The sequence below is a fragment of the Aspergillus chevalieri genome, chromosome 8 (assembly GCF_016861735.1).
Source record: "Aspergillus chevalieri M1 DNA, chromosome 8, nearly complete sequence".
In the NCBI taxonomy this organism is placed as follows: Eukaryota; Fungi; Ascomycota; class Eurotiomycetes; order Eurotiales; family Aspergillaceae; genus Aspergillus; species Aspergillus chevalieri.
The window spans coordinates 72,690-100,335 of record NC_057369.1 but is presented as its reverse complement, the minus strand read 5'-3'; the positions used below and the strand labels follow the sequence as shown (position 1 = coordinate 100,335).

The 27,646-nt window shown below is 46.4% G+C and overlaps 11 protein-coding genes across 11 annotated transcripts; 6 read left to right on the top strand and 5 right to left on the bottom strand.

Moving 5' to 3' along the window:
- Nucleotides 1–19: 19 nt before the first annotated feature.
- Nucleotides 20–3,260, bottom strand: ACHE_80031S (uncharacterized protein; the record flags this gene model as incomplete). Its single annotated transcript, XM_043283357.1, has 14 exons — nt 20–227; nt 284–473; nt 555–676; nt 728–935; nt 997–1,209; nt 1,261–1,437; nt 1,499–1,679; nt 1,737–1,933; nt 1,989–2,210; nt 2,266–2,461; nt 2,520–2,616; nt 2,686–2,921; nt 2,977–3,156; nt 3,216–3,260. The coding sequence occupies 14 exons, from the start codon at nt 3,258–3,260 to the stop codon at nt 20–22; spliced, it is 2,472 nt and encodes an 823-aa protein (XP_043140644.1).
- A 797-nt stretch (nt 3,261–4,057) lies between these two features.
- Nucleotides 4,058–5,779, top strand: ACHE_80030A (uncharacterized protein; the record flags this gene model as incomplete). The annotated part of the gene is made up of 1 exon (XM_043283356.1): nt 4,058–5,779. The coding sequence occupies one exon, from the start codon at nt 4,058–4,060 to the stop codon at nt 5,777–5,779; it is 1,722 nt and encodes a 573-aa protein (XP_043140643.1).
- A 1,302-nt stretch (nt 5,780–7,081) lies between these two features.
- Nucleotides 7,082–7,462, bottom strand: ACHE_80029S (uncharacterized protein; the record flags this gene model as incomplete). Its single annotated transcript, XM_043283355.1, has 1 exon — nt 7,082–7,462. The coding sequence occupies one exon, from the start codon at nt 7,460–7,462 to the stop codon at nt 7,082–7,084; it is 381 nt and encodes a 126-aa protein (XP_043140642.1).
- A 777-nt stretch (nt 7,463–8,239) lies between these two features.
- Nucleotides 8,240–8,991, bottom strand: ACHE_80028S (putative pathogenesis associated protein Pep2; the record flags this gene model as incomplete). Its single annotated transcript, XM_043283354.1, has 2 exons — nt 8,240–8,819; nt 8,864–8,991. 2 exons carry the CDS (start codon nt 8,989–8,991, stop codon nt 8,240–8,242), a joined length of 708 nt encoding a protein of 235 aa, XP_043140641.1.
- Nucleotides 8,992–9,341: 350 nt separating this feature from the next.
- On the top strand, nt 9,342–12,455 carry ACHE_80027A (uncharacterized protein; the record flags this gene model as incomplete). Its single annotated transcript, XM_043283352.1, has 14 exons — nt 9,342–9,416; nt 9,475–9,642; nt 9,696–9,937; nt 9,989–10,085; nt 10,136–10,337; nt 10,385–10,606; nt 10,658–10,854; nt 10,919–11,099; nt 11,153–11,329; nt 11,375–11,590; nt 11,647–11,845; nt 11,896–12,017; nt 12,071–12,194; nt 12,257–12,455. The coding sequence occupies 14 exons, from the start codon at nt 9,342–9,344 to the stop codon at nt 12,453–12,455; spliced, it is 2,421 nt and encodes an 806-aa protein (XP_043140640.1).
- A 4,102-nt stretch (nt 12,456–16,557) lies between these two features.
- Nucleotides 16,558–17,721, bottom strand: ACHE_80026S (uncharacterized protein; the record flags this gene model as incomplete). Its single annotated transcript, XM_043283351.1, has 1 exon — nt 16,558–17,721. One exon carries the CDS (start codon nt 17,719–17,721, stop codon nt 16,558–16,560), a length of 1,164 nt encoding a protein of 387 aa, XP_043140639.1.
- Nucleotides 17,722–19,778: 2,057 nt separating this feature from the next.
- ACHE_80025A (shikimate dehydrogenase family protein) lies at nt 19,779–20,681 on the top strand (the record flags this gene model as incomplete). Its single annotated transcript, XM_043283350.1, has 1 exon — nt 19,779–20,681. The coding sequence occupies one exon, from the start codon at nt 19,779–19,781 to the stop codon at nt 20,679–20,681; it is 903 nt and encodes a 300-aa protein (XP_043140638.1).
- Nucleotides 20,682–20,844: 163 nt separating this feature from the next.
- ACHE_80024A (sugar phosphate isomerase/epimerase family protein) lies at nt 20,845–21,849 on the top strand (the record flags this gene model as incomplete). The annotated part of the gene is made up of 1 exon (XM_043283349.1): nt 20,845–21,849. One exon carries the CDS (start codon nt 20,845–20,847, stop codon nt 21,847–21,849), a length of 1,005 nt encoding a protein of 334 aa, XP_043140637.1.
- An 11-nt stretch (nt 21,850–21,860) lies between these two features.
- Nucleotides 21,861–23,889, bottom strand: ACHE_80023S (uncharacterized protein; the record flags this gene model as incomplete). The annotated part of the gene is made up of 2 exons (XM_043283348.1): nt 21,861–21,978; nt 22,028–23,889. The coding sequence occupies 2 exons, from the start codon at nt 23,887–23,889 to the stop codon at nt 21,861–21,863; spliced, it is 1,980 nt and encodes a 659-aa protein (XP_043140636.1).
- Nucleotides 23,890–24,075: 186 nt separating this feature from the next.
- On the top strand, nt 24,076–26,495 carry ACHE_80022A (putative pentafunctional AROM polypeptide; the record flags this gene model as incomplete). Its single annotated transcript, XM_043283347.1, has 2 exons — nt 24,076–26,229; nt 26,280–26,495. The coding sequence occupies 2 exons, from the start codon at nt 24,076–24,078 to the stop codon at nt 26,493–26,495; spliced, it is 2,370 nt and encodes a 789-aa protein (XP_043140635.1).
- A 316-nt stretch (nt 26,496–26,811) lies between these two features.
- On the top strand, nt 26,812–27,252 carry QUTE2 (type II 3-dehydroquinate dehydratase; the record flags this gene model as incomplete). The annotated part of the gene is made up of 1 exon (XM_043283346.1): nt 26,812–27,252. One exon carries the CDS (start codon nt 26,812–26,814, stop codon nt 27,250–27,252), a length of 441 nt encoding a protein of 146 aa, XP_043140634.1.
- Nucleotides 27,253–27,646: the final 394 nt, after the last annotated feature.

The window sequence follows — 27,646 nt, the reverse complement described above, 5'->3', positions numbered from 1 at the left end:
CTGAGTAATATTCTCTTTGCTATTTTTTGTATAATTCTCTCTCCCGTTCTAAATTCTGCAATTCAAGTTGTCGAACCTCAGCCTGTTCTCTTGCAAGCTTTACCCGTTCTTGTTCAAGCTTCAATCTTTCTCTTTCAATCTCAACTTTTTCCTTTTCAATATCAAGTTGAGCCTGTTGAACTTCTATATTTGCAGAAGCAACCCGTCGAAGTGCTGAGGAAGAGGACCTTGGTACTTAATTAGTATTTTTATGGTGTTTATTAGGTGCTTGATTAATGCTTACCGGGTTGGAGTTCTTCCACGGCTTGAGGATTGCCTTGACCATGATCGTTCACGAATTGAAGATTGTCTTACTGAAGGTGATGATTGTTCATTCCTTAAAGATGGTGGTATTATACCAGAAGTGCTTGGTAATTGAATATTATCATCATCCATAGTAGGTGAACTGAATGAGTGTTGTCGCTTGCGGGAGACTAATATATATAAATTAGGACAAATATTAAACACTGGTCAAGCACTTTTTAGTACTAGCTAGATACTAATGTAGTACTTACAATCCCGTTGCATATGACGCAAATAATGGGTTTCCATATTAGTTGTCCGATTGGCATGAAATATACTGAAGGTTTCACGTCCAAGATACTGTTGAATATCTCGCTTATCAAGAATCCAGGCACTAGGAAACTGTAAGTACTTATAGATTATTAGGAAGATATAAACCAAATACCTTTTTACTGCAGGCAGTAGTAATTGCTGTCTTCCAAAGGCATAGGATTTATTATGAGTTTGCTCTGCAGTATTGGTTGAGTTTCGGATAAAATCCCAATGTTCAGATGGAATTAATGAGCAGTGCTTATTTAACCCAGCTGCAATTACTGGATCTCGCTTGTGTTGTGCCCAGTGGAAGACATTATCAGCATTATCAGTCTCATGTGCTAGTTTTGTTGTCAATAGAAGTGCTAACATAGCATTTATCAAGTAATAATCAGTACTTACCTTGCAATAAATCAAGTAATTTGTAATAGTCGTCCATACATTTACAGGTTAATAAACCTGCCATTCTTTGACGGACTCCCTGCTGATTGGGATGATTTCCAACAGCCTTGACAATATTTCGATGAAAGTGGACCTGGCAAAAGACTATAGTACTACGAAGATGTTCTTCAGTAGTACGTGAAGGATCAAGCTCATATAAGTACTTTCCAAGCCCTTAAGAAGCAGTATGTTAGCACTGATTAGGTACTATAAAATTTCACTTACCACTAGTTTGTTTATTATCCATGTCACAAATAATTCCTTGAAAGCCTTCTTGATGGATATGCCAGAAGCAAACTGATTGTCCAGTCACATTGGCAATAACTTGAAAGACTCTTTTAAAGAGTCGATAGTATCCAATTGGGCTCTCTTGATTGGTGAACACTCGAACTAAGGTAATAACTGAAGTGATTTTTCAATGTGTTAGTGCTTAAAGGGTGCCTATCAAGTACTAAGTACTTACTTTTGCCATGATTTGGTAAATAAGTTGTAAAAACAACTTCATTTAATTTAGCAGCCTTGAGCCGCTTATAAGACATATCAACCTCAAATGACTTGAGTGTTAAAAGGAGCTCTAATTGCTCCTTCAATGCACAGATTAACATAAATTCACTGTCATCTTGGTACTTTGCCTGAATATATTCCTAGAATACTAGTTTAACACCCTGGAGGCATTAAAGAAGCGCTTGCAAAGTACATACCTTGATCTGAGGATTGATCTGCATTTCAAAGGCAACTCCATTATAGTGCTGCCCTTCAGGAAAATGTAAAAGCTTCTGTCTTTGAATTATAGCAGTAACCCGATCAGTGTTATTCAAACTTTGATGAACATCTGCTAAGGTAAATGCATTATTATCATGGCAGAACTGCTGGAGAGCAGGGGACTTCAAAAATGTGGCTAACAATTGTTTAGTACTTTTTTTGTAATAGTCAAATGCCTTAGAAGCACTTACATGTTGTCATATCAGGTGTGAGGGTATTGAAAATGATTTTTTCAAGACACTGAATGATTCGTGCTGGGGTCTTGGTTAATGGTGGTGGTGGATGTTGATGAACACCTTGTGAAAGAAAGATATAGTAAGGACAGGTTTTTTGATCAATAGGAAGCAGTAGATAAAAATAAACTTCACAGCCTAGTTTAAGTAAGGCTCCAGATCCTTGTGGGTGGTTAATCCCTGCATAAAGTGTTTAGAGAAGCACTTTATATGTAGTAAATAAGTATTAACATACCACATTTTAGGCGCCTTGTTTTTTGATGTAGTATCATACTACATTCTTCTGGCATGGGATTGATATTATTGTCAAATAACCCTTTTAGGAGCTCAACATTCAGTTGAGTTCCTAGAAGCCGGCGGTAAAAATGATATCGAGGGTTGTTAAGATAATGAACACATCCAACAAAGGGTATTAATTCACCGTTCACATCCTAGTCATATCAGATAAGTATCTCGTATGTGCTTGAAAAGTATTTGATAAGTACTTACTGGTTCCCGATGGTACTGAACGCCTGGACTACAGGTATCAAGTTGTTGTAGACATCCTTTTTGCCTTTCAAAACGACTCAGAACTGAATGATAAAACCTAAAAAGACTTAGTGCACACTTTTCAAGCACATAAATAGCACTCCCTAAATATTAGTATAGTACTCACGTGTAAGTGTTCCTTCGATTTTGATCTGGCTCAGTCAAATCAACAGCTTGTTGTGCTTGCCGCATTTGAGACCAGATGCTATTATTATATGATGTATGAGTGATTGATTTCAAATCAGAAGATAGATATTCACATATCTTTACTCCTGAACATTTCAATCGAACTTTTAGCACTGGGGCTCTTAAAAATGCACAATATATATTTTTCCTTGAGATCTCATCTTTAGAGTATTGCACCTGTCAAGTACTTAATTAATATATTCCAAGCACTTAACAAGTACCTTTCACAAACCTCATCAAGAATTGTCTTAATACCATCCTTTCCGTTTAAAGAGTCTTTCTTCTCAACAATATAGGAATATCCATGGGTGCTTGTCTTCGGATAATCAGGTAAGCATGTAGTATATTCAATATAGTCTGAAGCAAGACTATCTGGAGCTCCCTCTGTTAAACGAATTAAAGGGACTTGATGCTATGAGTAAATGTAAGTACTTTATATAAGTACTAGGAATCTTTTTCCTTAGCACGTACATCAAGATCTTCTGCATTCAGAGGAGAGTTCGGAAATGAAGCCATGATGTGATAAATGCTTAAGAAGCGCTAGATAAGTGCTATGAGGAAGATCAGGTTTTGATGAAATAAAAAAGGAGGACAAGATTCAATTACGATACTAGTGGTACTTGAAAGGGCTCGCTAATGGTAGTGGGTCATGTGATTTAGCGGGACTCGCTAAGGGTGTTCCGGGGCTCTCCGAGCGCTAGCGCGGGGCGCTCCGACCTATGTACTCATTCCTGCGGCATAGCCTCAGCAGGGTGCCACCCCCAAATGGCGCCCTAAGCACGGTCCAAGAGGCTATTCGGATGGTACGCCGGATTTTCCTTCAAGGCGGATTTTGGCAGGGTGGCTATTCCGCCTGTGAATGCATCCCGGAGGATCAAAATGGCCCCTGGGTCTGTTCCTACTGCCCTGCAATCCCCCAATCCAATTAACGTGCCCATACTGATTGATTCTTCATTAGAGCATTAGAGTAAAATAAACTCGCCCCATATCTGAGATCTTGGCCGATCCTGGTGTTCTTCCTTCATGCAGTTTCAGAGCATGCGCAGGTACGGTCGCGATCCTTGGACCCCAAATGTCAACCTTGTGCTATACAGCGTCGCGATGAAGGTGTTAGCTGGTCAGACTGGGGGCCATCTTTGTATACAACTTCACGACAATGTACGAAAGGGACTGGTCTATAAAAGACTGCTCAAATCCATCCCAGAATCGAATTCTCCATCAACAACAATCACAATCATCTTCACCACAAAGCTTCCTTTCTACAACTCTTCGCTTTACAGTATCTTCCAACTTTCAACCAATCTTCATTCAAAATGTATGTCGACACTTCCAAGCTCGCTACCGTGGCTCTCGCCACCATCCTCTCCGCCAACTCAGTCCTCGGTGCGCCAATTGTTGGTCGTTCTTCCAACTTGTTGACCCGTGACCCCCGTGGCTCCCACGGCTCGACCTCCCACAAGGTCTCTGAGGTTACCGGCGCCATCTCTGACGGTACTGGTGCGATAGCCGATGCCATGACCCTCCAAGAGTATCTGAACCAAAAGCGCAGCCCCCGCGGCCACCACTCTGGCTCTGGCAGCTCTACTGGTGAAAGAGTTTCGACTTGGACTGGTGCTCTGGGCGACATTACTGGCATGGGAGCAGACGCAGCCACTATTGCGGAGGCCGCCAACAACCAAAAGCGCTCTCCTCGCGGCCACCACTCTGGCTCTAGCTCTTCCACCGGTGAACGGGTTTCGACTTGGACCGGTGCTCTGGGCGACATTACTGGCATGGGAGCAGACGCAGCCACTATTGCGGAGGCCGCCAACAACCAAAAGCGCTCTCCTCGCGGCCACCACTCTGGCTCTAGCTCTTCCACCGGTGAACGGGTTTCGACTTGGACCGGTGCTCTGGGCGACATTACTGGCATGGGAGCAGACGCAGCCACTATTGCGGAGGCCGCCAACAACCAAAAGCGCTCTCCTCGCGGCCACCACTCTGGCTCTAGCTCTTCCACCGGTGAACGGGTTTCGACTTGGACCGGTGCTCTGGGCGACATTACTGGCATGGGAGCAGACGCAGCCACTATTGCGGAGGCCGCCAACAACCAAAAGCGCTCTCCTCGCGGCCACCACTCTGGCTCTAGCTCTTCCACCGGTGAACGGGTTTCGACTTGGACCGGTGCTCTGGGCGACATTACTGGCATGGGAGCAGACGCAGCCACTATTGCTGAGGCCGCCAACAACCAGAAGCGTTCGCCTAAGGGCCATGGCTCTAGCCATGGCGGCTCTTCTTCCTCTTCCAGCGACAAGGCTCTGGATGGTCTTGATGCGGCCGGTAACATCATCGGCATCGGCGCTGACGCTGCGACTATCGCCGAAGCCGCCAACCAAAAGCGTTCTCCCAAGGGTCACGGTGGTTCCTCTTCTTCTTCCAGCGATAAGGCTCTGAACGGTCTCGACGCCGCTGGTAACATCATTGGCATCGGCGCTGACGCTGCGACTATCGCCGAAGCCGCCAACCAAAAGCGTTCTCCCAAGGGTCACGGTGGTTCCTCTTCTTCTTCCAGCGACAAGGCTCTGGGTGGTCTTGATGCGGCCGGTAACATCATTGGCATCGGTGCCGACGCTGCGACTATCGCCGAAGCCGCCAACCAAAAGCGTTCTCCCAAGGGTCACGGTGGTTCCTCTTCTTCCAGCGATAAGGCCTTGAACGGTCTCGATGCTACCTCCAACATTGTCGGCATTGGTGCTGATATCACCACTATCGCTGACGCCGCCAACCAGAAGCGCGCCCCCAAGGGCCATGGTTCTAGCCACGGTGGATCTAGCTCTTCTGATAAGGCTCTGAATGGTCTTGATGCGGCCGGTAACATCATTGGCATCGGCGCTGACGCTGCGACTATCGCTGAGGCTGCCAACCAAAAGCGTTCTCCCAAGGGTCACGGTGGATCTAGCTCTAGCGACAAGGCCCTGAACGGTCTCGATGCTACCTCCAACATTGTTGGAATTGGTGCCGATCTCACCACAATTGCGGACGCTGCCAGCCAGTAGTGGCTTGATTGTTTTGACGCCTTCACAATTGATACCCTCACGCATTATATGGAAAGACAGAGCGGGTGGTTACGGAGTTGGTTTCAAAAATAGCTATGTTTGTACTTTGCTTTCTTGGCTTTGTTCTGTTCTCCTTTTTCTGGGCATGTTTTGCAAGCGAGTGATGTTTATGAGTCTATGGAGGCGAGGCGTTGGGATGATCTGGTTGTTTGTTCTGCTTTATTTTGACCTGTCTGCTTTGATTTGTCTTATCCTATCCTCATTGCTCCTGTTGTCTAGATGGCTTCCGAGCAGTTGAATATACCCTATCGAAACCGAACTCATGGTCTCCTCGTCCTTGTAGACTTCCGTAACGAGCAGATGGCTCAAAATCGATTCGAAGTAGTCTTTATTTTCATTCGAATTATTCTATCTTTGCTTCTTATTTATCTTACTTGCTCATCATAATTTTCTAAAGCTTTCTTACTTTGTTGTTGAGTTCATTACAGGAGTTCAGGAAGCTCACGAAATCATTTAGTATGGTCAATGGTAATACACTAGCTCGAACACCTGCCATAACATCAAACGCTTCTACTTTTGAAGTTGGAAGGCGCTTGACGGACAGACTAGAAGACAGTCTTTGCTTGGGATCTCGACCACGATTCCACGTTGCGCTTTGTCTACGTCCGAGCATGTACGTGAATGCAGTCTGATATCGCCCGTTCTTGAGCTGACTGCCGTTGTCCGTGGACATGCCCGAACGGAGCTCTCCCGGAGATACAAGAATCGACACATTACTCTACAAAATGTGACGAAACTCCATCCAGTTGCGGAGGAAATTCAACCAAGTCGGATGAAGGGGCTGTGCGTGTCGAGAGGCGAAAACTTTGCTATACTTGGCAGCTTCGTACCGACAGGGCGCAGAGATTTAAGCGCTGACATGCATATGCGCCAAGGGCGCAGCATATCTTTTTTTTTTTTTTGGGATGGGCATTGTGAAGAAGAGGTGTTACTGACCCTGGTCAATGCCAGAGGAAAATCGTTGACTCGCTAAGTCTTACCAAGGTGATGGCGATGCCCACGGACGCTATAAGTTCATAGCATCGGACAAATACGAGGACATTATGCTCAATCTACATGAGTTCCATATGTTAAATTGTGTAAAAAAAGAGTAAAATGCATTCATCTATCGCAATAATGCATCGAATTATCGGTATATACAACAGAACGTTTATCATGCAAAAGAAATCATCACAAATTGAGAAAACCCGCTAAGAAAACCAAACACCGCTACCCAATTGACAGAACACGACCGGAATTCATCTAGAGCGTTCCGACAGCCATGCTGAGCACCATCATGGCGGCCAGCCCGATGGCCGACTTGGACATCATGTTGGTCGAGACAGGAATGGCAGCCGAGGTGTCATCGTTGGACTCTTGGCTGCTGTTGTAGGCTTCGACCTTGGTGACACCGGCGTCCTTGATACACGAGAGGACTTCAGTCTGGTTGGTGGGGGTATCGCAGAACTTGAAGCAGTTCTTGTTGTAGATGATGAGCTGGTTGTCGACACCGCAGCAGATCTGGTACTTGAGGGTTTTTGTGTGGTCGTTGGTGAAGGCAACGGCTTGGGAGACGTTGTGGACCCCCATAGGAGGAACACGGACAGTGGCAGAGCACTTGTCGGAGGAGTGGTGCTTGGCCATGGTGATGTGTGATTGAAGTAAGGAGGATAGAGATAGAGGAGCGAATTGAAGACTGGGATTATGCCTTTGAGGATTCAGAGAATTGGAATGGATTGCGATTGATCTGAACCATAGAAAAGACAGGACGAGGGCGTCTTTTAAGCGCACTCGGGCAGCGATGCGGCTCTCATACGGCGTATTTGGAGAGACCAGCAAATGCGCCGGGAGCTCCACCGGGGACTGCGCCGCGGGGGCCAAATTAGGGCCTGCGACTATTGATTGGACGGGAGGGATCGCATACCCTGCGGATCGGCGTGTCAGGGAGCCTCGTGTTGCCTATCTGGGTTTAAGCTGGCCCCAAGGCGGATTCGGTGTTGACCCGTGTTTTTTTTTTTTTCTTTCACCGTCTGGCGGCACCGCCATTTGCGCGAGACGAAGGAGGACAAAGAGGACAAGGATTCGGCACCAAATTAGGATCAGGGGCTGGGCGATGATCAATGTGATTCGACAAAAACAGGAATGACAAAAACCGAAACATGACATGACTTGGATAACCTCAAACTAGGCCTGATAGGGCGAAGCGAGATCATCGTTGCCTTGTCGCTGAGGCATTAATGTACATCCTGATTCATCCGAGCATCTCCCGATTGTGATCATCGCCCAACGGATTCAATCACAAACTAGTCTGTAAGGCACACGGCGATCTCAATTCAACAATTGTACAGTACTTTATTCTGTGACGCTTTGGGAATGTACAGACTCAGCCACCTGAGCCGCAGGAAATATGCGCCCCCAACGTTAAATGTCCACAGCCTCACCATCAAGCCATTGCTTGCACTGCCAATACAGCAGATCATGTTTCTGCCCGTTTGCATTATCATTCTCTCTTCGGTGACCCGGCATATCGCGCAGAACCTCAACACCCATTGTTTTCTCTTGGCAATACGCCAAGTACCGATAACCATTGGGGTACTCCTCCAATTTCTTCTCATCTAGTTGCGGAACCTTGCGCGGGTTTACCGGCAGAAGTTTATCCTTTTCGTACCAATGCCGCACGAACCGGGCGCGCCATTCCCCGTTCGCAATGTTCTTTTCCCAGAAGAAGCAGAACCGACAGTCCGCCTCCGCATCGACCTCGCATCCATCAATTACGAATCGCTGAGTAATGGTGGCTTTCATTTTGGTGACTGCCCGGACGGCATCTGGAGTGATATCGGTCGTCGAGCCATGGACCCGATGCATGATGAAGGCGCCGTTGTTCATGCCTCGTTGTGAAGCGGCGATGAAGTCAAGGTAGAATGTGCGGCCCGTCCAGGTGGTGTAGATGTATGCATCGGGATGAAAGATGGACTTCAGGTTTTCCCATTCGCAGGCGTCACTGTTATATTAGCATCTGGAAATGTTTGCTCTATGCTGACATACCGATAAGCAGGCCATCCTTCTGCTAATTCGCGGAGTTTATATCGCTCCAATGCCAGATCGTCTGGTCCATTGTTACGAATTGCGTTCTCCGGTCTAGAGCCAGCGGGAAGACTATGCAAATCGACCATGGTGACTATACACTGGTTATGCAGATATCCGTACAGACTGTATACTCCGTACTTTCTTATATGGGTGTACCGCCCTTGAACCGGAACTGCTTCCGCGGAAGGATCCGCGGAGACCGATGATTAGAAATACGGAAAGGTGACAATGCATCGGATATAGTAGTGTCCACAGATCACGCCACCTCAAAAACGTGGACGCGTGACACTTATGACCGCCAAGACCATTAATCAGCGAGGACGTGACACGCGATTTATTCAAATACAATACCCATTACTCTGAATTTCAATTTCAATTTTCTTCTTATGTTACAGTTGTATGTGATTTCAAAGTATACGTTGATCTTCTCATTACTATGGATCCTCAGCCTGAAATCTTCAATTTAGAAGATTTTACTTCATCAAGTCCAGAGACTGATCCCAATGTCGAGGTATTTATTTTAATTGAGTATTTGTTAACTGATTGCTAACGGCTCAATGCGGAAATAGGGCATTCCTGTACAACTCACAAATTCAAAAAGCCATTCTCTCCAGACATCAAAAATTGAATATATTGATGACTTACCAGAGTATCCGACAAGTCATATTCATGGATATTCATATGTTGTTGCATCTAGAGGGCGATCACAGAATGAAATGGAGCAGCTTGTTCATGAGGTACTGTTGAGTACTTTCTAATTGCTTTTAAAGTGCTTGCTAATCAGTTACAGATTCAATACTCACGGCGTCAACAACATGGACCAAGGAGACCAGTCAAATGCCCATTTTTCAACTGTTTAGTTAAAAGATGGACTTGGAAATGCTCTGGTATCTACGCATGTGAATTTTTGAATCCATTTCTTCAATCCTATCATCATACATTTGTTGATGAGGATTGTTGGGATGTGATTCGAAATACTCAGAGGAATATCCAAATCCTGGAGGCAAATATTGGAAAACGAAATGCATACAGGTATTTAAACATCTCCTAAACAGCTTTGAAGCAATTACTAAGTACTTCTAGCTATTATCGGTCAAAAAATGAATTTTTCAATAAGGGTTATGCATGCATTGACCAGCTTCCAACTTGCAAGCCAGTTTTTAAGCGGCATACCCAAATGGTTGGTTAAATCTTTTTACAATGCTCCAAGTGATTTCTAACTAGTCATAGAATGTCCATGGTGAATTTCCACCATATATTGGCTGTAGTAATGGATCCAATGAGTTTTTAACAAAACATCATCGAGGATCTATTCAAGGCCATACATCAATTGATCTACAGTTCCTTGAGGACCTTTTTAATCATGATATTATGCCACCAACTGAAGAATGTGGTGTTTTTGAATCATTAGCATCCCGACGAAAGTATTGCGGTAAGTGTTTTTTAAGTGATTGTCAATCACCTATTAACTGGTTAAAGATCGAGATCACCTTCAGGGGCCAGGCAGACTACAGCATACTTCCTGTGGTGTTATTTTTACTGCTTTAGTGCCAGTTGATATCAATGAATGTCCATATATCCTCTTTACATCCCATGGAATTCACCAGCATCCACCTCCACCACCAAGCAAGGCACCAGAACGAATTTTACAAGGGGTTAAAAGGATTATCCAACAAATACAAGACCCGAGTTTGACCACAGGTAAGTGGTTGGTTCTCAAGTGATTGAATAATACATACTAACTAGTGTTAGCACAATTTCTTCGAAGTCCACAACTAGAGGCATTTTGTCAGCAGTATGGTGCTTCTACATTAGCAGAGATCCACTCTAGCTTCTGTAATAAAGACCGAATTGCAACAATTATCCAGAAACAACGACTTCTTTCATACCCTAATGGACAGGATATTAATGGGTTGCTATTCCTACAGAACCGGGATTCGCTAATCAATGTAAGTGGTTCTAATCATCCATTGCCTCATTGAATGACTATTAGAATGCTAATGAAGTGCCTAGGAATACATTCAAGAGAAATATCATGATTCTCAAGGTACAATGGTATTTTGTGCCTTCAAGGATCAGATTGACTTATTATCAACTTTATCTTCATTTGAAATTGATATGTCTTTCAAGCGAATTCGATCCAAAGAGATGAATGAGGTTCTTTTTGCAACATTCATGCCAGATCAATGCAAAAGTTAGTATCTGCATAACTGCTTGAGAGCTACTTGCTAACCACTTGGCAACTAGTCATAACTTTACTTCGAGTCTTTACCAGTGAGGATTCTACTGAAGGTTACTATTTACTTTTCAAGCGAGCATTCCATCTTATTGAGAAGGTTTCTGGACGACCAGTTCTATTTGATCCAATTCATGGATCTGGGATTCATGGTATTATTGTTGATATGGACACAAAACAGTACACAGGTAAGCACTCCTGAAGTACTTTTGATGCAGTTACTAAGTAATCAGGGCTTGGGCAATATCTTTCTGAAATTGATCCTCAACACCAAGATCCTACATGGCAGTTACAGCATATTATCATATTCTGTCGTGTTCATTTTCAACGCTCAATTTTAAAGGCAATTGGGACTAAAAATAAAGGATCAGGCCTTTGGAGTCGCATGATGAGTCTCCTAGATTGCCAGTCAGAGGCTGAGTATGATGAGTTGATTAAACTACTGATACGTTAGTATTGAAGTGGTAATAAACCACTCAATAAGTACTTGCTAACTATCGAATAGAATATGAATCGCCAGCAGTCCAGACCTGGGCCATACAAAAAAAGAGTGCAGTTATTAAGGCAGGTCTAAATGAATCATGCTCAAAAATTCAGCCACATTATTTTAATATTCTACGAAACCATACAAATGCTGTTGAGCAATCACACCAAAAATCATATGCTTCAGGGAAATATTTGACTTTGGCTGAAGCAGCTCGGAAGTACTTACCAACTACTCATCAACTGCTTGATACAACACTAACTATCTTAGTTCTGCAAAACTTGACAAAGATGATATTCTTCAATATCATAATTTTCAGCAGTTCAATATTCATCATTCATATCGAGCTTCTACAATGGAGGCAAACTATCTGCGACACATGAGTCGGGAAAGTAAGTTATATAAGTACTTCTTAAGTAATTGACAAGTACTTAATTTAATATAGGAAGAGGCCATAAACGTCAGCGATTATCTTCAACAGCTGAATCAGAGAGGCAAGCAAGCAGTCAAAATTTTGAAATCTCACATGAAAATTCAAGAGGTTCTTCTTCTCAGGTTGCTGATAATGAGTAAGTATACTTTCATGTCAAGTGCTTCTTGAGCAGTTACTGACTAGTTGATAACTACTTAGATCTACAACCTCATCACGGAATCTTCGCCGAGTGGCTTCAACAAACATACTGACAATTGAACAACGCCGTCAAGAATTAGAATTACGAGACCTGGAGGCAGAAGTCAAAAGGAAAGAAGAAGAAGTTCGCTTGAAACAGCTTCAAAATGAGCAATTAGAGCTGGAACTTATTGTAATGGGCCGAAGCCTTGCTATCTAATATATAGATATGTACAAAAGAACTCGTTGGGGAAAGGAAAGAAAGAAAGAAAGAAAGACACGCTGGCGGTGGATTTATATACTCGTGATCAGGTGATCTACGATCACCTGACTTCGGCACGCTCTTGTGAATAGCTTCAATCGAGAACCATTTATGGTTCGAGGTGCCTTTCGGGCCTAGCCCGTTACATTACCCCCTTCCTCGTCGCCTCCGCGATCGCCCCCCGGCGTGGGGTGGCTCATTTGGTATACTCAAGGCCGATTGGACAACAATCCCATTCATCGTTTTGTAGGTTTCCCAGTCATCCAATGCTATGGTATCCTCCATGTTCCTCGCATCGTTCCATTCCGGTTCCTGCCAGCCAATGTATTTGACTAAAAACTCATGTCTTTCGCCTCGTCCCCACCGTCGAAAACGCTCATCTAGTATTCGTTCGACCATATATTCTTCATTCCCATTGATCATTTCTGCAGGAGGTTGGTAGTCATCTTTCCGTTGGCTAGGGAAGGGATCCATTGCCGCTGGGCGGAGGAGCGCTGTATGAAACACGTTGTGGATTGTGCCTGGTGTGTTGAGGCGGTAGGTGTGGGATCCAATCTTTTCCAACACAGTAAATTTTGCCTGCCTGCTTCCCAGTTTCTTGCTAGGGCGTTCTGTTTGTATATTGCGCAGGTCAAGCCAGACTTTCTGCCCAACCTGGTATTCAGGGGCGACATCTCTTTGACGATTGGCATAGTCTTCTTGTTTCTGTTGGGCGACAGCCAGTTCTGTTGTGGCGATGTCAAGAGCTCCCCTTAGCTTGGCTGCAATTCGTTCACCTCGTTCACGCATGGTGCCCAGGTCTGGTGCTGAAAGGTTGATTTCAACATCCTCTTCTAACTGAAAGGGATCGACGTGGTAGCCGTGGTCAAGGAAGAATGGACTGACACCTGTGGAGGCAGCATCCCGGCTGCATATTGCAAGCTGTGCCATTGGTAGCAATGACGCCCAGTTCGATTGTGTGTGATCACAGAATGAGCGCAAGAATAGTTCAATAGTAGCATTCATTCGCTCAGTTTGGCCATCGGTTTCAGCGTGGTAGGCAGTTGATAATTGTCGTTTGATCCCCAGTAGCTCACAAAAACGCTTCCACATCTCATTGGTGAATTGTCTTCCTCTGTCTGATACAATACTGGCTGGAATGCCATGATAGCCAATGAAACTCTGAATAAGCTTCTGTGCTACTGTGTAGGTGTCGATCTTCTCACAGGGTATGGGGATGACACCTTTTCCAAGGCGATCGACAATAACCATGATGTTTTCATAACCATTTGAGATTGGTAACTTCTCGATGAAGTCAATTGCAATATATCTCCATTTTCGGTCTGGAATTGGTAGAGGCTTCAGTAGGCCTTGTCGGCGGTCTCTCCATACATTGTTGGCACTGCATTTGTCACAGTTCCGTACAAATCGTCTGACATCCTCAGAGATTGCAGGCCAGTAGACCCTTCGTGCCAGGATAGCATACATTGCGCTCCTCCCTGGATGGCCTGTAAGTACTGAGTCATGTGTTTCTTGTAGCAACCTTGTCCTCAGAGATTCAATGTCAGGGACCCATCGCCGGCCTCGGTAGCACAAGCGGTTGTTCGGTTCAATAGAGCATTCTGAGATTGAGGCTTTGATCCCCAGTTCACGTGGGAATTGATGTGCTCCTACTTGCACTGCTTCTCGTATACGACCATACTTTTCATCTAGTGGCTCTACCCGAGCCCAATGTTCATCAAGAGTCATATCCAGTAGCTCTTCCAACGATGGTCGCTCACTATTGAGATTGGTAGGTTCGTTCGCCTGTTCATATCCTTGAGGTGCGCTTGGCTCACTGTTATAGGGCTCCATGCCGACTGGTGCTAGAAGGATCCGGGACACATTAATAGGATGGGGTTCTTCAACTAGTCCTCTTTTGCTGCTTCCTTCCACTGGTCCGTCCTTGAGGATCTCAGGATCGAATAGTCGTTGTTCGCGATGCTTTAGCCGTTCATCACCCAATACAGGAACATCCTGCTCTCGTCGAGACAGTGCATCAGGGCGCCCTGCAAGCTTCCCTGGTCGGTAATGAAGTGTGAAGTTGTATCGGCTCAATAGATCTGCCCATCTCATCTGTCTCTCATTCAGTCGTCTCATGGTAGTAAAATAACGGAGATTGCGATGGTCTGTCAGTATCTGGAAATTTACCACTGATATGAGCTCTGATTCCCACTCTTTCAATGCATTGATGATCGCCAAAAGTTCCTTGTCATGAATCTGGTAGTTGCACTCTGCAGGAGTGTTTTTCTTGGAAAAGTACGCGCAAGGTCGTAATACACCATCATCATCATACTGTGAAAGTACGCCACCAGTGGCCCACCCTGATGAGTCAGTCTCGACGACAGTCTCGCGGTCTGGATCAAATTGCATGAGGATTGGTGCCGTTGTAAACATCCTTTTTAACTGTTGGAAGCTTTCCTTGCATTTATCATCCCACACAAAGGGTTTATCTTTTTGAGTCAACGCTGTTAGTGGAGTTGTAAGTTCAGAATAGTTTCGGATGAAACGTCTGTAGAAGTTCGCGAATCCCAAAAATGACCTGACACCTTTCACAGTGGTAGGGGCAGCCCAGTTCATGATTGCTTCAACCTTTGCTGGATCCATGCTGACACCTTTTCCTGCCTCAATAATGAATCCTAAATATTTTGTTGACTTCACTTCAAATTCGCATTTATCAATATCAATCTGTAAGCCAGCCTCTTGGAGACGGCCTAATACTTTGCAGACATGCTCTTGATGCTCTGACAATGTTCCATCCGTAAATATCAAGATGTCGTCAAGGTAAGCAGAAGCAAATTCATCTAGGAAATCTCGTAGGACCCAATTAACATAGCGTTGGAAGGTGCTCGGTGCATTGGCTAGTCCAAATGGTGTTACAAGCCATTCAAACAGCCCAAATCGAGTTCGGAATGCGGTCAACCATTCATCGCCGGCAGCGACACGAATCTTGTGAAAAGCAGCAATAACATCCAACTTGGTGAACCATTTTGCTTTCCCAATTCTTTCCAATGTTTCATTAATTAGTGGTAGGGGGTAGCGGTCCTTCTTTGTAATGGCGTTCAGTGCTCGGTAGTCAACACAAAATCGCAAGCCTCCACCAGGTTTCTTGACAAGCAATACAGGTGCTGCAGCAGGCGAATTGCTAACACGTATGAAGTTCTTTTCCAACAACTCTGTCAATGTCTTCCGTAGCACAAGCAGTTCATCCCTTGACATATTATAAAGGGGGCCCCATGGAGGTTCAGGGGTCGTTCCATCAGCGTTCTTATTGAGTTCAATCTTATGGTCGATATTTGGTCCTCGATATGGTGGTTGCTTGTCAGCTTCCTTCCGGTCAAATACTGATAGGAATTTATGGTAATGAGGTGGTAGTTTGGTGCGGGGGTCTGTCAGCAATTTGGGTCGTAATGCTTTCTCAATGTCCTTTAAACTTGCGGCGAAAATCTGTACGCTGCTGTCCTTTTTCTTTTGTCGGTTCCATAGTGCAAAAGCGTTCGCCCCGATGGGCTGGATATCCATTTGTGGTTGATCTTCCATGCTACTAACAACAATGCCATTTGTGAAGCGCAATTTCGGACCATTCGGGTCGATAAACACTTGTTGGTCGTCTATCCATGCAAGGCCTAAAATCATGTCGAGTCCCCTACCCAGTTTAGGAACAACATACAGCCATGCAGTGTTTTGGTGGTTTCCCCCACGTTCAATGAGATTTTCGCTACCTCCCTTATACAATCATCCGTTGGGCCCTTGTAGTCGTCGATAGTTCGTGGTTTGATGGTTACACGCTCCAGTTGATGTTTTCGGGTAAAATTCTCAGAAACCATACCATATGTAGTACAACCGGTGTCCACTAACGTTCTGCTGACCTGTTCTCCATTGACTAATGCGGATACTCTGAATTCAGGTCTGTCAAACTTGACTCTTTTTCGGAAGTCGTTCCACTCCTTCTGAAGGTCTATCTGAGCTGCTGGGGCCGGTCGCCATGTAGGTAGATCCATCAACTGCTGGTGGTGCTCCTGCAAGAGACTTTTTGCAGGAGCTATTCTTTTCCCAGCTTGGGTTGTTCCCTCAACTGCTCTTCTTCATCTTCGAGTTCCGGCCCATGAATGTGTGAGCGAGCCATGCGGGTACTGTTCCTAGGACTGTCGTAGGGGCAATGGGAGATAAAATGCGTGGAGTCACCACAACGAAGGCAACGTCGTTCTTGTCTGCGGCGTTCCATTTCTTCTCGTGATACATGCTTAGCCACGCGTCGAGGTTGGCTGCGTGCAGAAGTTGTTGTTGTGGGTTCCCAGTCCATATCTTGGGGTGGAGAGGAAGCACGGGTGGTATTCACAGGGTGAGCTGGAGAAGTTGAGGTGGTATGCTTATTGTTCCGTGAGTACCGCAATTGGTTCTTCTCCATCCGGTCCGCAATCTGCTGTAGCTGGCGGCAATAGTCTTCAAATCCATTTTTCTTTTCAACAGTTTCAAGGCGTGTGTTCATCTCACGGTTTAATGCATTGTCTAGGTAGGACCTTTTTGTGTTTTCAGGCCAGTTATGGCCATCAGCTTCCATGAGTAGTCGGTTGAACTCAGTGAGAAAGACTGTGAAGGGCTTGTTGTTCTGTTTCAAGCTTGCAAGGTCTCGTACAGCCTTCTCCTCCAGATTCCGGTCCAGAAAGATGAAGTCCATTTGATCAAGCATTCCGTCCAGCTGGCTCTCAGTAGCTCCTTTCTTAGCAAACCGCTCCATCCAGGGCAGCACCTGCATAGCAGCCCCATCTGTTAGACGGCCAAAAGCATACCACATACGATCATAGGCATTGCCCAAGGCTTCTTTATCGACCTCAAGTTTAGCGCGCAGCTTGCTTCGAAACGGACGGTAGAGACTTCGGTTTCGACCATCAAAGACTTCTGGGTCTGTCAGCTTGGGTCGAGGTCTCCTAACAGGGTCCGCCATTGGTTGGGGGGCTATCTCTTCAATAGTCGGTTGTGGCAAGGGCTCTCTGGGTGGGCTCGTCAACTCTTCTTTGAGACGACGAAGATCTTCAATCCGCCGTTCTTCCATTTGTTGCAGTTGTCGTTGAAGTCCTGCAATAACTGCGACAAGATCTTGTGGGACAGGAGTGGTGGTCCCTCCTGAGTGTATATTGTCTCCCATGTTGCCGTCGGTTTGGTCGTTTGACTCGTGGTCGCTGATTTCCGCTGAAAATGTGGTCATATGACTGACTTGACTATTGATTTGTTTGTAAATAGCTCAACTATCCGTGAATTTCGATGTCTGATATCCGATGTCCAATGTATCCAGTTATCCGGTATGTCCAATCGTTCAATGTGTCCAGTGTGTCCAGTGTTTCCAGTGTGTCCAGTGTGTCCAGTGTGTCCAGTGTGCGATGTACGATCCGTTGCGCGTTCAATCCGATGCGTAATCCGTTGTTCAATAAATAAGTAGATAGATGAGGGCGAACGAGTTCTAATGTAATGGGCCGAAGCCTTGCTATCTAATATATAGATATGTACAAAAGAACTCGTTGGGGAAAGGAAAGAAAGAAAGAAAGAAAGACACGCTGGCGGTGGATTTATATACTCGTGATCAGGTGATCTACGATCACCTGACTTCGGCACGCTCTTGTGAATAGCTTCAATCGAGAACCATTTATGGTTCGAGGTGCCTTTCGGGCCTAGCCCGTTACACTTATGAGGCAGCGGATTCAAATTCAGGAACAGCAGCAAACTGATTAGCAAGTACTCAACAAGCATCCAGAAACTGTTTATATAGTAATGTTGAGCCTTCATCATCTCACTGCCTTTTATTTTTCCATTGTATCTTTTTATCAGTAGCCAGCAAGTGCTGAAGAACAATCTATATGTGAGATTTGTGACCCTAATTTATTCCGCAACAAATATATATATTTTTGCCGGCAAACAACTTCAGGTAGCTATTGGCTGTCTCATACAGGTACCAAATATAGCACCTCTGAATCAATTGATTAGAATCTATATTCCAATCGCATGTACATTGGTTTTTATTAAATCCATAGACGTTTCGATGGATAGGGAAGTCATGTAAGGTAGTTGAAATTAGTGACGCGGACTGAAACTTTACACAGGCCGTTTCCGTCTGTATTTTAGTCACATGACCGCCAAGGCCATTAATCAGCAGGAACGTGACACGCGACCCAAAAAACGAGGCCTCGTCATCTGCAACCACGATATAGTATTAACCAAATATTAACCAATTGCTTGCTTTTGACAAAAAGAGTGCATAATCTATGGTCCTGTGCGCTTAGCAATTTCCACGTGAATCTCCTTCGAGCGTCCTCAATTACCGCCTTGAAGCTACCTCCTCGCTCTCCATACAAAGAATTTGTTGAACGATGTCTTGCAACAGCAAGTCCTCTGTCCCTGAAATGACAGTCCATCCAGCGTCTTCCGCAAAACCCAGAAACGACGTTCGGATTCTTGGATGGTAGCACATTTCCAGAACCATTTGCTTTTTCCGTCCCGGCCCATCAATTCCTGCGTACAGAGACTAGCCGTGGTTTCGCCCTGGCTTTGCGGTTTGCAATCGGGGACTGCGCCTACGACGAAGAACGGAGTAGGCAATGATTTGGCTGAAGATAGATCTCCAACAAAATCGAAGACTGGCGTGAAAAGAAGGCAGTTTGGTTCTACTTCGGATCGGTCGCGATTTACAATGTAGATTTCATTTACACCAAGCCAACGATGAAAGGCATAAAGAGCGCTCCGACATGCACCACCGCCTCCGAGCGGGATGAATGTCACTTTGGGGCATGGTCACTGCCGCGCCGATACAGGAGTTTTGGGACAAATGGTCCCATAGCTTTTGCTTCTCCGTCGACTCGAGGATATGATATGTCCATAATATATTTCGAGAGGAAGAAACAGTGTTGTGGAGGACAGGAGCTAGCGAATGTGTAATAGGATACCCTAAGGGGTAAACGTTGGAGGTGCGATTCGGTGTTTGTGCAGATGACCCGTAGAGAAGGAGTCTTCCAAAATAAGAGCTAAATTGGGCTGCAAATTGTCCATCTTGGTCACGTACTGCATAGGCATACGCATAGATCTAACAAGTGTGCCATAGTCAGAATCCATTTATATCGCGATTTAAATCCAGCACCCGATGTCATCGTCAGCGACGGCTAAATATACAACCGAGGACCGAGTCCGATAGTAAACACATTTAAACAATGGTCTATGGCATAACCTGGAGAAAAAGCCTTGCTTAGTCGAATAAAGCACAAGGTTCATCGAAAAATGGAGAACGACCAACGGGAATTCGCGTACCTCGTCGGAGTAGGAGTCTCACATTCCATCGCACCTCCTATGCACGAGTTCATTGCCCGCTCGTTAGGTTACAACTGGCGGTTCCTCGCCCAAGAATGTCCCACTGTCGAAAACGCCATGGAGCTGTTCCGCAAGCCCACCTTCGCCGGCGGAGTGGTCACCATGCCCTACAAAACCATGATCATGGCTCATCTCGATGGCCTGGACGACTACTGTGTTAAGATCGGCGCGTGCAACACTGTCTACCGAGCGACTGACGATTCTCTCCATGGAACGAATACTGATTGGCGTGGGATCAAGTCCTGTCTGACTTCCGCTTCCGAGGAAGGTAAGGGCAGACCGGCCCTGATCATTGGCGCGGGAGGAGCGTGCAGAGCAGCTGTCTATGCTTTGTACGAAGAGCTTGGATGCACTCCAATCTACGTGGTGAATCGTGATGAGGGCGAAGTGAGGACTCTTCTGGAGGATACGAAGCGCTACGGGGATGGCCTTAAGATCGCCCATCTTCGAACAGTTGAAGAAGCTACAAGTTTGGCTAAAGTGCCATACTACATCGTTGGCACCGTGCCGGACTCTGAGCCGCAAACTAGCACGGAAATAGCAGCGCGCGATATTCTCGTTACAATTCTGTCGTCCTCGCCCGAGAAAGGGGTCCTTTTAGACATGTGCTTCAAGCCGCGGAGGACTCGGACTTTGAAGCTGGGAGAGCAATACGGATGGACTACGGTTGAAGGCACGGGAATTATTGCGCATCAGATTGACGAGCAGTATCGGTTATGGTGCGGTGAACAATATAGTAAGCGGATTCCCAGACAAGAGGCCTGGGGAGTGTTGCAAACGGCCGCGGAGGAGAGTCCGGCAATCAATTTTTGATGTAAAGTCATTATATATCAAATTCTGGTAGATCAGTGACCCTCGGACAAGTATTTGCCCGCGGAATATCGGATAGAGTGGTTTATAATGCCAAAATTCCCTGTCCTGCAAAGTAAGCTTCTTCATTTTCATACCAAGCGAGACTCAACTATTTTCCAAAAAAATGCCGTGCGCTCCAGCAATAGCATCCATGTCCCTGGGCCGCGCCTGGGTCCACGCACTCCCCGAGAAACTCGCAAGAGCATCAGAAGCCGGGTTCAAAGGCGTCGAAATATTCTATGAGGACCTCGAATACGCCGCGAAGAGCTACGGAGAAGCGAGCGCAGAGAATTTGCTTGTCGCGGCTGGCGAAGTGAGAAAGCTCTGTGACGCACATGGCCTGACGATCATCGGCTTGCAACCGTTTCTGTTTTACGAGGGCCTTACGGATCGAAGCAAACACGCGAAGAAAATCGAGAAGCTCAAATTGTGGTTCCGAATAGTGAGGACGCTAGGAACGGATATCATTCAAATTCCCACTAATTTTCTGACTGAGAATGTCACCGGCGACATGGACCTCATCGTGCAGGATATGGTCGAGGTCGCGGACCTTGGCCTGCAAGAGAGCCCGCCCGTTCGATTTGCATACGAAAACCTTGCCTGGGGCACATATATCGATACTTGGGACTGGATGTGGGAGGTGGTCAGGCGAGTAGACAAACCGAACTTTGGATGCTGCCTGGATACGTTCAACATCGCCGGGAGGGTCTGGGCTGACCCTACGAGTGTCACAGGAACAACGCCCAACGCTGCTAGGGACCTACAGGACTCAATCGAGCGACTGGCTCAGACAGTCGATGTGCGCAAGATATTTTATGTCCAGGTGGTGGACGCTGAACGGATGCAGTCGCCATTGATCGAAGGCCATCCGTTTTACGTGGAGGGCCAGCCAGCGCGCATGTCCTGGAGCAGAAATGCGCGGCTTTTTCTGTACGAGCAAGAAAAGGGCGGCTATCTCCCCGTCGTGAATATTGCTCGCGCGATATTGAAGGATCTTGGGTACAATGGATGGGTGTCGATGGAGTTGTTTTCGCGGACTATGTCGGACCCCGACAAAGCAGTGCCTTTTACCCACGCGCAGCGAGGGATTACTGCTTGGAACAAACTTTGCCAGGAGCTAAACTTATAAGGCTCGAGGTTTCATGGCAAAGGATTTGGAGGATTGGTTTTGGTGGATTGGAAAGTTAGAGTAGTGAAGTCAAAGTCGCTGGACAGAAACCCCAAGTTCTGCGCGAATGCAGTTGCATCCTCGCTGTGTCTGATAGAATGAGCTTATAGCAACATATTTTGTACCCGGTTGCACTTACCTTCTAGTCTGGACAAATGTCAACATGTCGTCAAATACATCGTCAAATTCATTGATCTCACTGGGAGGATACTCCATCTGCGGAAAGGACGATATAGCCCCGATATCATGAACTTGCGGGCCGGTATGTGTTGGATGCGACAGGCTCGTGTTATGAATAGAAGATTCGTTTTGTATGCCCGTTTCGGGGCCGGATTGTGTTATCAACTGCGAAGGAAGCACGGTTCCCTGTTCGAACTGAGCCAAGGGTCTTGGGTTCTCAATCCCTGTGTGCTTTCGACGTCCCTGGTAAATTTCCATCTTTTGCAGTATGTCTCCGAGTCGAACCCGGGATGACAGGTCGTTGCCATCCACCATCGGTTGGATTTTATGTAGGCAACGCTCTGCCTGCATTGCAAAAGCGCGGAGCAAAGGAGAAGACCCTGAAATCCCGGTCGTTTCGAGATAATGCACTAACATTGAAAGCGTTGAATCAACAGCTCCTTCCACCAATGGTACCCATCGGCGCTCAATTGCGTGAGCTCGGCGAAACGAAGTTAACAGGACAAAGTCCCACGTAAGATAAAGAGTTAACATTGGCGGAGTGAGTGCACTGTTATTGATATGATGTTTTTTCTTGAGATTTGAACGCCATTCCTGCAGATCACGAACCGTATCATCTGGAGAAGAGGCTCTATCGGAATCATCCAGTACCTTGCTGAGCTTCTGCATCAACTGCGTGATCTGATTGAATGTACTGAGGACTCGCAACGGCCGTCGAGCTGAGACCGTTGCACTCTGGGACGGGGAGGCCCATGATTCCCACTCCTCGAGGCCATTCTCATCTAGCTCAGCGAGCTTCCCGTAATTACAATAAGGAAACAAGGGTGTTTGATCGAGAAGCGCAGAAATGATGGTATCTAGATATAAGCATCCTCGAGCAACGTGCTGAGTCCGTCCCGGGGTCTGCACCCCATGACTATCCACTATCATGCGCATTCGATATGCTTGACTCGCCAAGACCCAAGCAGGCTTGAACGCACCTCGGCCAATTTCATAAAGAGCCAAAATAAGAACCGCTTGGACGTGTCCGAGGTCTATTTTCGGATTATCGGACATTAGACGGGAGCAAATATGAGCGTGGATTCGGTCCGGACCGGGCGCACTTGCACCGGATGAATCACTTTCCAGAGCCCTTGACGTATACACAATAATTGACCACAAGCAAAGTTGATTACCTTCCCTGCAGACATCAGGAGTGTCATCCCCATCGTCATGTAACGTCTGCAGGATGTCACGCCGTTCAACCACAGGAAACCAACAATGGGTTGTCTGAAAATAAAAGTCGACCAGAGAGGAAGTCGTATCTGGGAAGTTGGACGATAGAGGAGCAATGCTGGCTTGTAACTCGCCGGAATTGCTAGAGCGAATGGCTGGCTCCTGTTGGATGTGCACCTGTTCTCCCTCGAGGGGTGGGAGCTTGTTCCCCTGGGATACACTTGGACCAGAGTCATCATCATCGGATGATAACAACTGCTCCAACTCCTTTGCCAGCTCCGATCCGCGCCATCGTTCCGTCGTGCGGTCCAGGAATTCACCGCCAACAAAACTGGCGTCCGCGTAGTCGCTGCGGAGCAGAGTCCGGATGGTCATCTCACTCCCCGGAACATGCTCGATAAACAACCCCAGGAGGCTTTCTAGTCCTCTGACGTAGCCCGACTGCAGCCCACGCTTCTTGGAATTTCCGTATGTACATGACTTCTTGAACAGGCGGCAGACCGAGCAGATCGGCTGCGCGCCATCACACTTGGACTTCCGCTTCCGGCAATAATCACAGGCTTGACTGACTCGTTGTCTTTTCGACTGCCTCTCTGATTCCGACATGATCTGTCATTTGACTGATAAGATCAAATATGTTGGGATTGGTGTAGGTTGGGTCCCTCGATGTTGGAGAAGCGCACGTGACCGCTTCAGATCTTATCCGACTGTCGGAACTTGTTCCGACGCCATGACGACAAACCATTTAGTGCATGGCAGAATGGAAATTTGCAGGAGACCACTCGCTAGGACATGATTCAAGAATCATCGGCCGGTAAAAGCTCCGATGACAAGGAAAGATGTGGTTTACCGGCATCTCGGAAGCGAACATTTACCGCCATGGCCGGCACGAATGAAAACGACGCCCAATTATCAGAGAACTTGGCCTCGGGGAGCTACGAAACCCAAACGCGAAGGCTGGGATCGGTGATGGACCCACGGCGAGGATATCAAGGGAATGAAAGCCTCATTCTCGTCGGATTTGTTGGCGCCGGGAAAAGAACCCTTGGGTTGATTGCGTCCGCAGCACTGCAACGGGAGCTGATAGACTACGATATACTCTTTAAACAGACGACAGGCGTTCAACCGGGAGATTATATCGACACATACGGCCCCGAGCGATATCAACTCTTGGAATATGAGATTACTACCGATGTTATTGAAAGAAAACGCACTGGTGCTGTCCTTGTCGGGTTCTTCAAGGTGCTTCGCGGCAAAAATTCGATGACACTTCGCGAACTGTGCAAGACAAATCCTGTAATTTTGATCCGGCGCGATATAGACAGACACCCGGACTTCTTGCGTTATCAAGAGAAGTTCACCCGTGCACATCGCGTCAGCAACATATTGTATGGACGATACTCCAACTTTGACTTTTTCAACATCACCCAACCCGATGGAGAGGGAATCAGGGCGCCGCTAAAGTTGAAACAAACAGAACGTGACTTCAAACGGTTCTTGAATTCCGTCTTCGGGCAGTCGTCACGCCTCTTGCACTCGGCTGATCCACTTTCTATCTCATACACCCATGCATTACAGGTCCCTTTAAGCTGGCTGGGGGATGTCAAGTCGGACCTCTCGGAACTTGAATGCGGCGCGGATGCTGTCAATGTAATACTTGATGGGGATGTTGAGAACCCCAACACTCTTGCGCATCGCATATCCAAGCACATCTCTTTTCTGCGGCGACACACGAGACTGCCCATCATTTTCGATATCGGGACCTCTGAAAACCCCAACAACAAGTACTATGAAGATCTGTTGGAGATTGGACTCCGACAAGCTCCGGACATGGTCATGGTCTCTCTGAACTTCACTGCGCATGCCGATACCCTAACAGCTGCGAAGGGTCATGCTAAAATAATAGGCACTTGGCATACATCAACATGGTCTCATGTCTGGGAAACGACAGAATGGCAAGCAATGTACGAAAAGGCGAGAATGCTGGGCTGCGATGCTATTCGGATCACATCTGCATCAGGTTCCATGCTCGACAACTTGGAGTGCCTCCGAATCATACACGCAGCAAACAAGTCACTTGATATACCAATCATCGGATATAATACGGACGCACAGGGCCGGACTTCTGTTTGTTTCAATCTGATATTGTCTCCCGTAGTTCTTCCGTCCATGCCACACAATGGCGTCACCTTACGACAGGCTCAACAGGCGCTGCATTCAAGCTATTTCCTCTCGAAGAAGCATTTTACGATTGTTGGGAAGACAGTCAGTTATAGCCTGTCGCCGCACATGCACAACTCAGCCTACAGCGCATGCGGAATGCCCCATGTGTATGATTCTTTGCAAGTCGACTCTCTCTCAAGCGTTCAACGACTCCTCGAAGAAGGAAAAAGAGACGGAATTGTCGTGTCACTCCCGTATAAAACAGATATACTAAAAATGTTGGACGAAGTGGATCCCGATGCACGTTGTATTGGCGCCGTGAACACAGTCGTCATTGAGAAGGACTACATCAGTGATCAGCCTATGAAGAGACCTATCTTGAAGGGTTACAATACCGATTACATTGGGATCATGAACTGCATCCAGCTCAACCTGTCTCCAGCAAATTCTGTTAAACAAGGAACTAGCGCGCTCATCATCGGGGCTGGCGGAATGGCGCGCGCGGCGATTTATGCTTGTGTTCAAGTCGGCATACAAAACGTCTGCATCTTCAATCGAACAAGGGAGAACGCTCATAAGCTGACCGAGTATTACGATGGTTTATCGACATCTGGTTGGGGTAAATCTTTGTCATTATCTGTCCTGGAGATATTGGACTCTCCTTGGCCGACACAGCTGCGTCAGCCGACAGTGATTGTATCCTGCATCGCCCCAGATACGCCTGCTACTTTCTCTATACCAGAAAAATGGCTCTGTAGCAACACAGGTGGTGTGTTTATTGAGGTACGCAGTATGTTTGACTTCTCTCGATTCTGTTCTAACACTTCATACAGCTAGCATACACTCCCCTCGCTACGCCGTTTACTAAGCAGATGCAGTCAAAGGTCTCGCGAGGATGGATTTTAGTCGATGGTTCTGAAGTATTGGTTGAACAGGGTGTTGCCCAGTTTGAGATACTCACACGACGACCTGCGCCGGTTTATGTCATGCGAGATGCTGTCCAGAGGAGGCATGCTGCGGTTCATTCCGGGTACCCTGGGAATCCCTAGTCTTTCGTGAACCGACAAGTTACGTATATAGCAACGATGTGGTAATTGCACTTTCCTGTTTCCTGCATTTGTTCTCTAATCTGGATTGTGGAAGAAATTGCCCAGCTTCCGGGTGAATTGTTGCCCTCGAATATATCTTTACCCGCTGCACACAGTCCGTACAGTGTTTCCTTATAAGGACTATGCTCGAGATATACATTACATGGCTGTTCCTCTGACAGTCTAAAATTCAACGAATACGATCAACCCAAGCGAGTAAGTTGTCCGTATCGTTATGTCCAAACGCGGCCTAATAACCATTTGCGCAGTATACTGAATGCCTTCGATACTCCTCCTCAACGGGCCCAACCTGAACCTCCTTGGTACCCGGGAACCACACCTCTACGGCACAACGACTTTGAAAGACATTGAGCAATCTTCAATTGAATTGGGAGCCAAACTAGGGGCACGTATTGAAGCGTTCCAGTCAAACCATGAGGGCCATCTGATCGACCGCATACATGCCGCACGAGGTGTTGCCGACGCAATCGTGATCAATCCGGGTGCGTTTACGCATACCAGTGTCGCTATCCGGGATGCATTGTTGAGCGTGAATATTCCGTTTATTGAGGTGCATATCACAAATGTTCATACTCGTGAAGCCTTTCGGCAACACAGCTTTTTGTCGGATAAGGCTGCGGCATGTATCATTGGACTGGGGGTTTTTGGATATGAAGTTGCTATTGAACACGCTGCGAGAGATTTGGTGAACAAGTAGCCACAACCAGATTAAATTGGTTCTACAAGAATTATTGCATTGTATAGCACTGGTTGTAGCACTGACAGCTTCCACAGAAATGGATTATTATAGACATCCAACGACAAAGACTGCGTGACTTCACAACTCGAATGCCCGTAAATGACAATCAATCCTACGAAGTATCGACTGCACAACTCGAACTAGGGGCAAATCTATGGGCGGTCCGCATCCTAGGATATGAATACAGCCGACAAAGTGCATCGGAACCAAATCCGTAGTCAGCCCCGATCAATGACATCTGTATCGACATCAACACCTGCTTATAAATTGGAGACGAATACTTTTCCAAAGCTCAACTGCAACAAGTCAAAAGTCAGCAGCTCTAGTCTTCTTCTATTTGACGGTCGACCAG